Genomic DNA, 12752 nt, shown 5'->3' on the forward strand with positions numbered 1-12752 from the left:
GTACAAAGAGGCTTTGGTCCTACCATGCATTCCTTCTCTATCTTTCTCTATATTTACTTCTTAGTGGAAAACAGTGAGAATAAAGACAGTCGGGAGGTTACAAGCACAAAAGGGACCAGGAATCCAAGGCTCTCAAAAGAATTACAGCAGTTTTATATGTGGTGTTCTTGTTCCAATGTAAGAATCGACCATTTTAAATTATGCTCCAACTGCCAAAATTTCCATGACTTAGGACAATTTGAATGCTTGATATTTTGTTTCATACTTAAAACCAACACCCCTTCCATGGTACCACTATCCTGTTCACAACACTTGAGACTCACTTTAAGAGATATGACTTTTGATATTGGAGTTCCCCAGGGCATCTGGTCCTTATTTAACCATCATATTTACATCCACCTACCATGGCATGGTTTAGCTGCTTGGCTGGATGCCCTTGTGGAGCCTTTCCTTTACGAAACACAGCTCCACGGAAACTGCTAGAGTCCCGGCTCCTCACCACTTCTGTGCTAAGCACAAAAGAGTTTAGCCTGGCTTCCAAATGAGCTAGAACGCTGCTGGGGACTCAGCTGGCAGAGGAGGCGCTGCCGGGACACACTCGGCTCGCCGTCCTTACACTATTTGTACAACTGTTTATGCACGATGAAATGCTGGCCAGAACACACAGGAAACCGTAAAAGACGTTATGAGATGTACACAGGGTTGATGGGCAGGACTCTCTGAGGTCCGGAGGGCAGATAGAGCAGGACTATCTGAGATCTGGAGGGCAGATAGGGCAGGACTATTTGAGGTCTGGAGGGCAGATAGAACACGCACTCTCTGTGATTTACTTCACACAAGGGGTTACATGACCCTGAAAGCAATGCCTAATTTTGGAGTTATATTGAAAAAAAAATTCATAAATTTGAACTTTTCAATTTCTAGACAAATAAACTTGTTTTCTTCCAGACCACAGACCACCAGTTATGTTTACGTGTCTTCTATGTGGTAAACATTGATGTGGGCTGTTTATTATTTTTTAAAGACAACAGACAGTAACACAGGGACGATATAGACTGTTGGCAAATATTTGCACTTCTGATGGTTTTTAAATAAAATCCTTAGCCCCTAACATTAGAAAATTATTTTTGAATCTCAACTATTGTCTGTCATGTGTGAAGGCAGGAAAGGTCAGTGCCATGACCTCTAGAGGGCACTTCCAGAGGCCACATTTCGAAACGTAGGTGTAGAAGTAGTTTGGTTTCCTTTACCCTTAGTCTAGGGGGCAACATCAATTTTCCAAAAGCAAAGTTTATTATTATTATTATATTATTATTATTATTGGATTTATTTATTTTCAAGTTTGATCTCTAAAATGCAAGAGGTTAGTAACAATAATCATAAAAACCCATCCAGAAATTTGGGTATTCATACATGACTTAGAGTTGAGTCCCATTTATAGAAGCCATCATTTATAGCATAGTCAATTTAAGATTTCATTATGTGACTTCACATTTATGTTTTAGGGTATATGTGTAATTAGTATCATTAAGAATAACTTTATTGTTTGGGATAATATGAAAAGGCTAGTGTGCCTTTGTAATATTGTCATGTAAAAATAGGGTGGTGAAGAGGTGGACTGGGCTGAGAATGAGGCCACAGGTTATCACGCATGGTCTCTTCCCCCATCTAGGCTAGGTTCCTTTTCATCTGTCAAGTGTGTGACAGTTCCCAACGACACAGTGAGGACAAATGAGGACAGTGGTCTTCCCTAACTATGATAATATTTGACAATTTAATCTTAGGAGACAGTTTATTGAAGTGTCATTTCTAAGATTTTCCTTCTGTTGTATCTATATAACTGTTCAGAAAATTTTGTTTTACTTCAAATTTAGTCTTGTTTTAAGGGTAAGGGAGAGAACTTAAGTGTAGGGAAGAAAAAAAAGAATTAAAATATTAGCATTGAGCAATTATGGGCACATCTAGGCTGGCTCAGGACAGACACAAACGGCCTTGTTTGATTCTAAATTCAGCTTTCTGGCTCAGGATGAAAAGTGAAAGGTATTATGTGAACTTGCTGGGCAAACCAGATTTTATAAATAATTGCCTGCCAGACGGTTCAAGATAGACAAACATACACCAGACCAACAAAAACACAGAGCTGTCGTGTTTCTGAGAGAAATGTACGTTGAGTCTTCCTTCCCTGGGACTACAAGGAGATTAGGTAGAAGAGGACGACGGGGGAAACAAAGCCTTGCATTTTCTGCCTCGTGCTACTTAAAATATATACTGTGGGGCAGAGATGGGCTTTCAATAGGAAAAATTAGCCCCTGAAAATGTCAGATCGCCTACAAGACTGGCAGATGGAAACCAAATACAGCGAGTGCTGCCATCTCCCAAGTAAGGGATGTTTACTGCAGGGTTATAATTTTCCATGATTAGGGATGCCAAGGAAAATAGGGATGATGATAAAAAGAACGGTTTAATCATACTTTTCGACAGGCATGGGTAGAACATCAAAACCCTCCAGCGATTTTTGATATTAAATATCCGCGTTTTTCCTAGCACGCACATTTTCCCCGAGATTACTACACAGCAGGTAAATGACAGTGGGGAACACCACGGCACAAGCATGTGGCCACTCCAGGGTTTGCTCACACAGAAACCTGCTCTTATTTCTTTCTTCCACCCGAAACTCTTACAGAATTAAAGACTTAACTTCCTCCTCCGCAATTCGTATTTAATCAGGAACTGTACCATCGCATCTGCTAGATTTTGGGTTGTTCCCAAGACTTCTACTTCCTCATTTACTGGAGACAGAACAGACGCCACTGGGGCAGCTCAGCTGCTCCCAGCAGGCAGTGTATTAACCGGATTCCAGGCCAGGGGGAGAGCGCTGAAGGGTTAGGTGAATCCTAGAATCCCTGTGCTCTTCCTTTTGACTTTGCTTCTGAAAAGGCATGGAAGCTTTGTGTGTGTGGGGTGGGGTGGGGTGGGGGGGGTTCGGGGGAGGTTCAGCTGGAAACGTAAGGCAGTGAAGACAGATGAGGCGAGTTCCGTGAAGCAGAAGGAAGGAGGCATGAAAAAGTGACCCCCCGTAGTGAGAAGGGTGACGGGACAAGAGGGGAACAGGTGGCTTTGTCCTGCCAGGTGAAACTCTGATGGGTGCATGTTCATCAAATGACTGCATCGCTAGAACACACGCAGAGACTGTCAGCAATGGAAGCACAGTTGGTGGGTCACTGGGAAGGGAGACTGACTCATTTGTCTCTGTTGTCCCAATCTGAATCATAAAAATGCATCCTATAAAAGGCAGACTAAACACTGGAGGGAAAAAAGCACAACTCTGCTTTTAAGATTTATGAGCTGAGGGCAGCAAATCCACGCCAAATTCAGAATTCAGAATTGTGTGATGTGCGTTCTTGTCCACCTACACACCACCCAACATCCTGCCATTAATTAGGCAAATGGCCCACTCAGTAAACAAGGCTAAGGAGGCTGAGGAAGAGCTGGAGTCAGACAGTGGAGAGTCAGAAACAAAGCAGGCCACTCCCTAGGGCAGGAGATGGTAAATCCACATTTTATTTCCACCCAGCACAGGGAAGAATGACCTCGGTGTCCCATTCCCTCTCTCGTTGCAGCAGGCACAGCCACGGTCCCCTCAGCAGGCCAGAAAAGCCATCCCGCTCCTTCGGTAGGCACTCTGTCAAAGACAAAGAAATCTGCAATGAATTATCACATCAAGTCGAACAAGGAGAGGAAGCAGAGGCTCTCTTCCTGTTTTGTAGACTGCTGGCTACAAGCTATTCGGGTGCTTAGTATGAATAGTTCTGGTGGCAAAGCTACAGCGACCATTCTGCACTAAAGTCAGTGTGGTTAACAAGTGGTTAGGGAGTCTATTTTTGGGAAGTGGGTGATATGCAAAATAAGGCATCCCATTTTGTCCTGTTAATGGATTGCTGTTGGTTCAGCCAAGGAAGAGATGTGTTGGGTCTGTTTGTCTTTTGGAAACATGTGTTCTCTATTCCGCATGCTCCACAGTCAGTTCTAACGAAGCATCGCAATAGTCTATAAATTACTGATTCACTACTGTCTTCCCAGGCTTGATTTATAGTCTGGAGGGGAGGCTGTGGGAACAGACACTATGGAGGCCAGTGTGATGCTCTAAGGGCACTCTGCACGTGACTGGCAGTATGGAGAACTCGAGTCTTTTAGAAACTCCTATCTGTAGACGCACATGGAGGCAGACATACGGATGCTCATGGTAGGATAAATTGCCACTTTCAGAACCAGATGCTAGATGCAATAACACAATGTATTCCAGGTAAGGAGAGCAACACTGCACCTATCATCTCCTGCTATGGAGTTGATTCTGGAATGGGAAGAACAGGCCAACCTCCCATGGTTCTGAAGAGGAGCAGAGCCAAGAATCAGGACTGAGAACGAGAACCCCTCACTGGCAGGAAACACAGCATTTAGCCGGCAACAGTCACGCTCATACCTTTAATTTTTGAAAGTGTATTTTTAGAAAAAGGGGGGAAATGACAAAAACCTCATATTAGGACCTCCTGCCCCTCTGAAAGCAACAGCTCAGGGGCTAGCCTGGGGTCCCCACATTTTTAGCTTAACACTTTCATTCTCAGCAGTCAACTCGGAGGAAATTATCATAGAGGCAAGCAGCCAAGATGGCTGAATAGAAGTCCTTGTGCACAGCTGGGCCACAAGAGAGCAGGACAAGAGTTAAAGTCTGAAAACCGGCTAGGAACCAGAGAAAAGAAGAAAGCAAAGTGCACCTTTGACCCCTCCAGGGCAGAGTGAGAGCAGGGAATTGGGAAAGTGCCAGCAACTCCTGGAACCTGCTCTGACCCCAAGGAAGGACTCTCTAACTACCTCCCCACCAACCCAAACTGCCACGGCTAGATGGAGGCAATCCCCTGATACCATGAGAGGACTTGGCCTGCTGTATCCTCTATTGGGCGGAAGACAGTCCTTTTAATGCCCTAAGGCTTTAGGACCATAGACTATGACAGTCACAAGTCTGAGTCCATGCTGCGAGTCTTCTTTTCAACCCACAGCACTGTGGCTGAGGTGGTTGTTGTAAACTCCAGGCTCTGTTTGCACCTGTCCAATAGGATCTAGGAAGGTTCTAGCTCATGAACAGCTCCAGGAATGCAGTTGCCAGCAGCCTAACCACTAGTACCTCTGTGTAAACCCAGATGAAACTATGGCAGGTTGCTCTCCCAGCCCATAGTCTGTCCATGTGACATCCATGTCTTGAAGATATAGAGTTGTGGTTATCAATGTTTCAAATCTTGTCCCCAGCTGAGCTTTCTCCTTGCAAGCTGAGGACAAGCCCATCTCTCTTGTGCCCTAGTAGGGTAGATAGCAAAGTCACATATCAGACTACTCTGCTCAGCCCATGGGGTCTAGTGAAGGTCTCCTCACCTCTTATGCCTCCAGATGTGAGGATATATGTGCCATAGGCCCAAATGTTACCTGCATAGGTCCTGGGAGACCTAGGATTTCTTCACAGCCCATTGCCTTGGAACCACAGCTGGTGATAAAAACCCTGATGATTATTTACATCCTTTGGGGCCAGGAGATAGTCCATGGCTGTGTGAAGCTGTCTGACAGTGCTACTTGTCCCATTCCCCAAATCAAGCAGGACCTAGGGAAGGTCTTGTTTGTCTTGTACAATCTTGAGCCTATGGTTACTAGTGTCACAGATGCCAGCATCACCTGAGTCATCCTATGGGACCTGGGGGAAAGTACAATCCTGTTCTGTGGTTTCAGAGGACACCAGCTGCGGTATCCCTGATACACACCGAGGGTCCTTCACATACTGTGACTAGACTCAGAGTACATATCCATCCAGGTACATATTCCACAGTATTATAGCCATGACAACGGCCACTACAAGGCCTGGTATTAGCAGTGTTTGATTTTGCAAAGTCTGAAGACATACACCTTTGGAAGTCTAAGTTGATTATGGAGTTTTACAACTACATTCCTGAAATGTTTTCCAAGCAGTTACAGTTTATAGACTATGGATGACATCAAAGACAAAGAAATGACACGGATGTTTGAGCTCCAATATAACCAAATTCATAGCACTGATCCCACCACCAAAGCATCCATCTATCTGGCATCTGACCTCCCATTTAAATGAGAAATAAAGCAAAACCAAGTCTCAGAACTTCATAGAAGAGTTACTTCATAAAATTAGAGGCAAATATTATGAGATGTACAGATATCAATGTGGAAATGTTGATACATGACACTCCAAAGAAATAATTCTTCACAATAGATTCCAGTTTAAAGAAAATCTACAAGATCTTAAAAAAAAATCCAAATTTAATGACCCTAAGTAAACTCATTGAGATAAGAAGTAACTACCGATGCATACTATGAAGAAATCAAAATTAACGTAGAATATGAATGAGCAGTTCACCAAAGGCATAGAGATTATAAAGGAGAACCACCCGAAAACTTTGGAGCTAAAGCTTTAACTAATGAAATTAAAGATAAAGCAGAGAAATTATGTAAAAAAAATAAATAGAAGGATTTCTGAACTTTAGAATTAGTCTAGTCAGAAAAAAAATCAGATGAGGAAAGCCCACAAAACTTATAGAACAAATTTATGTCAAGTATTTGTATTATGGAAGTTTCACAAAGTGAAGAATATAGAAAAAAACACAAAAACTTATCACTAAATAATAGTCGAAAAGGCCCCAAATCTTCGAAGAGATATGATCTGACTGCATTTAAATAAAATATATTTTTAATCAAAACTGGTAATATAGTGCTACAAGTACATGACCAAGAGAAACCTGAAGTTCATCAAGAGAAAAGCATCAAGTCACATGAAAGGAAAAGCCCATTACACTTCTAGGAGATCATTCAATAGAACCTTCATAGATCAGAAGAGGGAAGGATGGACATATGCACGATACTGAGAGAATAAATAAAATCCCTGTCCACTAAGAATATTATACCCAACCACATTATCCTTCAGAAATGAAGAGTAAACAAAATGTTCCTCAGGAAAGCAAACACTGAAGAAAATCACCATTATCAGATCAGCCATACAAGAGACACTTAAGGAAGACATCCACGAAAAACAAAGGGTGATAATTACCAACACAAACCCACTAACATTCCAGGCTGGAAAAATGGCTCAGTGATTAAGAGCGCTCTGCTCAGTTCCTGGAACCCACAGCAGGCACCTCTCAAACAGTTCTAACTCCAGGTCCAGGGGATCTGATATCCTCTTCTGGTCTTCAAGGGTGCTGCATGCACTTAGTGTACATATGTAAACTCATGCACACACACACGTACATAGACAATAAAGAAATGAATCTTTAAAACAACAGCAACAAATAAAAAACTTGTAAATATTAAAAAACAGTACTAGAACACAGAAGAGCAGAGTCAAACTTCAGTGTGATAGGTTCACCAAACCACACAAAGAACTAGAAAGAGGTTAGAAAAGAACAATTTACAACAAAACTACCCCCAGAATTCAACTGAATAAAATAAAATAAAAATAAAAGGAGAAATTTCATGTCTGTCAATAATATCCATGATGATAAATGAATTAAATTCAGTGACCAAAAGGTGGGAAGTAGCTGAATGGATTAAAAATACAAAAAACAACTATATGCTGCCTGTGGGAAATCCACTTCACCAATAAAGATGAGGGAATGGAAAAAGATATACAATAAACACTAAACAAGTCAGCAAGCGTCGCTATATCATTAGAACAAAGCAGACTTGGGAGGCAGAGGCAGGCGGATCTCTGTGAGTTCGAGACCAGCCTGGTCTACAAGAGCTAGTTCCAGGACAGGCTCCAAAACCATAGAGAAACCCTGTCTCAAAAAAAAAAAAAAAACAAAAAAAAAAAAAAAAAGAAAGAAAAGGAAACTGCCACAAGTCAAAGAAGGTCCTTATGTATTAGTGAAGGGGTAAATTCCGTCAGAAGGCACAATTGAATATATATGGGTGCAACCTGGCACTCCTTTATGTTAGCTATAGAGGAAGAGACATACTGTAATACTTTCTAGGACTTCACCAATTGTCAATAGGCAATGATGAAGGTTTTAAAATCTTAAAGAAACATTATTTTATGTGTATGAAAGCTTTGCTTGTATGTATGTATGTATGTATGTATATATGTATGTATGTATATATGTGCCTTCTGTCCTCTGAAGTCTAGAAGAAGGTGTCAGACACCATGGAAGTGGAGTTACAGATGGTTATGAGCTGCCATGTGGGTGCTGAGAACTTGACCCCAGGCCCTCTGCATAGGCAGAAAGTACTCTTAGCCACTGGGCTGTTTCTCCAGCTTCACAACAAGGAAACATCTTAGCTGACTCATGGTTGTAAAGTAAATGGACCTTACAGACATTTACAGAACATTTTACTGAGGCAGAATTCACATTCCTCTCATCAGCACTTGGGAATCTCCAGGACCAATCATCTGTCGTATCAGAACTGAAGTCATAATACACTTAAAAAACTTGAAATCATATTATCTGCTCAGACGACAATAGACTAGAACTACGAATCACCAGGAAGAAAGTAAAGTATACAACAGATGCTAAACAATGAGTGTACTGAAAGAGCTGGAGGGGAAACAAATGAAAACGACAACACAGCAAACAAGAGGGATGCAACAGATCAGCAAAGTCACTAACAAATTCCACCTCAAAACAACAGACACCTCCCACAGACCCCAACAGTTCACCTCAAGGATGCAGTGGAACAAGAATACCTTAACCCTAAAAGTGGAGGAAGGCAGACAGATCAGAGTAGAAATTGAGACAAAATGTTTATGGAGAAGAATATACAGAGTGATACATAGACTACTCATAATTCACACCAAATCAACAACTTTCTTAGTAGAGATGGACAAAATCCTTCTAAGTTTCACTCCTAGTTTTCTCTGTGTTCCTTTCTCTCAGTCTGTGCTGAAGGCAGGACGTTTCTGAGTCGAAGCAAACTCTCTAATGAGAACTACAACATTCTGAGTCGGCTTCCTAGACTGCTGGAGAACATGCACACTGACTGGGAGGAGCCACCCAGAGCTTGCAGGGACTGAAAGCATCATAGGCCAGGGGAGCCCAGCAATGGAGCCTCCAAGAGGCTTAAGGAAGAGTGATACTTTCAGATCTCGACTCTGAGAGTTTACATTTTACTGACTCATGGCAGCCCCTCTGGAGCCTCACACTTGAAACATCCAGGGAGGTGTGGGGACCTGTGAGTGAACTGGTTTCTTCCTACAGGTGAATAGCTGGATGGTCTCTGCTCGGGAGGGAGGCTCAGTGGCTAGTTTATCTGAGGAATGAGCAGGTTTAACCTTTCCAGGTGGGGGGATGGAGTGGCTCGTTAAATATTGGAAGGGGCTTTTTCTGACACTAGTCACTTCACAGCTGGTTCATCACTATTTATACAGACTACAGGCTTTAATGAAAGCTCTTCCAGAAGCCAAGGCCGAGGGGAAAGCCAGGCTTAGTGCTGAGCCCCGTTTCTGTGAGTTCTCTTCTGGTTTTAACACAAAGGAACAAACAAGCATGTGGAACCAGCGAGGACAAGTCAGCCAGCCCACTCCCCAGGGTCCCTGCCCAGAACCAGTGCTCTGGCCTTTTGATGTGTGATGGATGGCTGTAGCCCGTGGAGGCCGAGCATGGGAATGTCCCAAGTTTGCCGTATTTTCCCATAAAGAAAGCAACTCTGCAGGAAGATGGAGGAAGACAACTCACCTCTGTGTCACTGAATTTCATGTATTTCTGCTGTGAATGTGGAAACTAAATTTAAACACTGCTGGTGTGAGGCCTTCCAGAACACACTTTCTCACGAGTTGCTTTGTAGCATACTTTCTTCTGTGAGATCCTAGGAATGAGTCCCAGGCCCGTATCTTTACACACATTTCTGGTTGTAAATTCACTGCCTAGACAACCAGGACCCCAGCCACAATATTAGACTTCCCGAGTCAACCTGCTGCCACCTGCTCTCCACCCTGTGAGCTTCATTTTCATCAAATCAAGCTGTTTTCAATGGCACGTGCTACTTTGTAAATCTCTTGAAAGCTCAGGTAAATGTAGCATCTCTCAAAATGGGCTGTTAAGACGAGGATTATAATTACAAGTTGTCCTTTTAAACTGTTGGTTGTTTTTACCCTTTTAAAAAAATGGAGAATGCAGCGGATCCTGCTTCTGACGCTAGAAACACTTCCTCCAACCGCACATGGTATGCAATCCCTGCCGCACGATTGTCATGGGCATTTGACAAGTGTGAGCTGCACTTTCAAGAGAGTATACTGTTCTGTTATCTGTGCATGGATAAACTGGGGAAAACACTTCATTTCTACATTCGTTTACTTCTGTCTTTAAAGCAGTCCAATACTCACTGTTGAATATGCCTTGTGCACCACACATGTGACAGGTCAGTAACTGCAGACCAGCCTCCCCCAGCCTCTTCCGAGCTCAGTCTTAGATTTCATTTTTCTCATATCCATGGCTTTCTGCTTCTCAGACTTTTCATACAAAAGAGTGATAATTCTGTCCTAGGCCCTGACCCCCTACAAATACTTCACTTCTCGCCGGCTTAATGAAGGTGGTTTGGGTTCTACTGAGTTCCTATACATTTGCTTAATTTGACTTTGGCTAATCTTTCCTGAGCTCTGCTCTGGGTAAACCACACTATGTAGGGTGGTGTAAGGACACAGAGACAACTGGGACAGATCCTGGTGTCACTGTGCTTCCAAATGAACATCAAAGCTTTCAAAAATGTGTGACCGAAGAGCCATTCTCAAAGAGGAAAAGGAGAGCACAAAGTGGCCTCTTTGTTTGCTTTTAATATAAACAATATTAAATTTTTAATAAAAATAAGAAAGCATGAGATTTTTTATATTTCTCAAATTATGTAGGGGAAGAAACTAAAAAATGTGTGGACCCCCCTTGTCTCAGTGTATGGGTGCACCCCTCGCAGTCCTGAGTTCCTTGCTTGTGCTCTCTCTCCTTCTGCTCCTGATTTGGACCTTGAGATTTCAGTCCGGTGCTCTAGTTCTATCGGGAACTCACCAAGGCCAGCTGGCCGGGGTCTGAAAAAGCCCGGGTTAAAACCGGTCTCGCTGAACATAGTGGACAATGAGGACTACTGAGACCTCAAGAACAATGGCAATGGGTTTTTGATCCGGCTGTACCTATTGGTTTCGTGGGAGCCTAGACAGTTTCGTGGATGCTCACCTTACTAGACCTGGATGGAGGTGGGTGGTCCTTGGACTTCCCACAGGGCAGGGAACCCTGATTGCTTTTTGGGCTGACGAGGGAGGGGGACTTGATTGGGGGAGGGGGAGGGAAAGGGGAGGCGGCGGTGGGGAAGAGACAGAAATCTTTAATAAATAAATAAAATTATAAGAGAAAAAATGTGTGGATCCATGGTTTTATGGTTTCTGAAGCGCTTCCATTTCCGACATCTAATGTGAGCCTTGCCACAGTTCAAAGGGTCACATATTCTACAATTGTAGAACTACTGAGTGGTCATTTCAGGATTTTAGACATGAGGCCACATTCTTTCCATACTCCACAGTCTTACAGTTAGACAATCCCCAAATCTAGCATAATTTATTCTATCTGGATTACTATTGACACAACAAAATTCTTGCTAAACATGACCTATGGGTAAATTAAGATTTAAAGTCCATCAAGCTGAAAAAATATTTCAGAGATCAAGGACAGTTCTTGGAGGTCAACCACCTTTAGCTTGGAGGCATGCCCAACCAGAACTTATTTTCCAGGCTACAATGAAGAATACTATGTAGAAAACTACATCCAAATCACTTGGAGAGCTTAAAGAAAAACCAAAACAAACTAAGTCTTCAAAGTTGGACAATATATTGTCTGGAAGGAGGGCTCCGTCAGTAGAAAAGCAGGGCGTGTTGGTAGGTTCTTGTAACCGTGGTGCTGGGGAATTAGAGACAGGCAGATCCCTGGACCCTTGGCTGCTTAGTGAGTCCCAGGCTATCAAGAAACCTGTCTTGAAAAAAAAAGCAGTCAAAGTGAGGGCTGCTAAGGTCATAGCTTGGCGATATCATTAACAGGACCCAAGACGGGTTGTCCACAAGTGGCCACTTCCAGAATCTGCTGTGATCGGGCAATAAGCAGTCGTTCTCAGTGACAACCAACGTGAGCATCTGATGAACTTAGTGCTCACAGTACGGCTGCTCCCCTGACCACTGGGTACAGTGTTACTTTACTTCTGTGTAATGTGTCTTACTTGAAGTTGTCTACAGACTACTCATTGTGTTTCCTTCCCAGATGCTGAAATGCCACCCTTAAGGGACACAGCTAGGTTGCCAGCCACAACATGTTAATACCATATACAAAGGGATTTAGAAAATAAGCCTGTGGAACTAAGTTGAATAAACCCTTTGCTAACATTTAGAATCAAGGAACAATAGTACTGGAATTAGGTTGTATCTGTGTGAATTTCTACAGTTCAATTTTTAACAGATGAAAACAGTAATGCTCAAAGGGAATGACCTATCCATGGCATGGTAGGGAGAGCCTGGGGACCCCATCCAGTCTGGCTCTTTGTATACACTCCTGACTCTGTCCAGCTATGTGTTTATCTTCAACAGGGAAAACAGATGTAAGGAAAGAACTGGTTTTTCTAGGTTAAGAGCCCCTGGGAGTGGAACAAAAGTAGAGGGAGTCAGGCAGTACAAGAGGGAAGCTGGAAGCTTCTGCCCCATTTCTGATTCTTGTACAGGA

At 42.9% G+C, this 12752-nt stretch overlaps 1 protein-coding gene across 2 annotated transcripts in view; it reads right to left on the reverse strand.

Annotated features, from left to right (window-relative positions):
* Positions 1 to 2954: 2954 nt before the first annotated feature.
* The window catches only part of Supt3h (SPT3 homolog, SAGA and STAGA complex component), a 342521-nt gene continuing 332723 nt past the window's right edge, over positions 2955 to 12752 (reverse strand). For both annotated transcript variants that reach the window (XM_050119373.1, XM_050119375.1), the window contains one exon: positions 2955 to 3682. In XM_050119373.1, coding sequence (XP_049975330.1) covers positions 3641 to 3682 — 42 coding nt within the window. In that variant the 3' untranslated portion in view covers positions 2955 to 3640. The remainder of the gene's footprint in view (positions 3683 to 12752) is intronic.

This window comes from Alexandromys fortis, unplaced genomic scaffold (assembly GCF_014885135.2).
Source record: "Alexandromys fortis isolate MF-2015 unplaced genomic scaffold, M_Fortis_MF-2015_v1.1 scaffold_145, whole genome shotgun sequence".
In the NCBI taxonomy this organism is placed as follows: domain Eukaryota; kingdom Metazoa; phylum Chordata; class Mammalia; order Rodentia; family Cricetidae; genus Alexandromys; species Alexandromys fortis.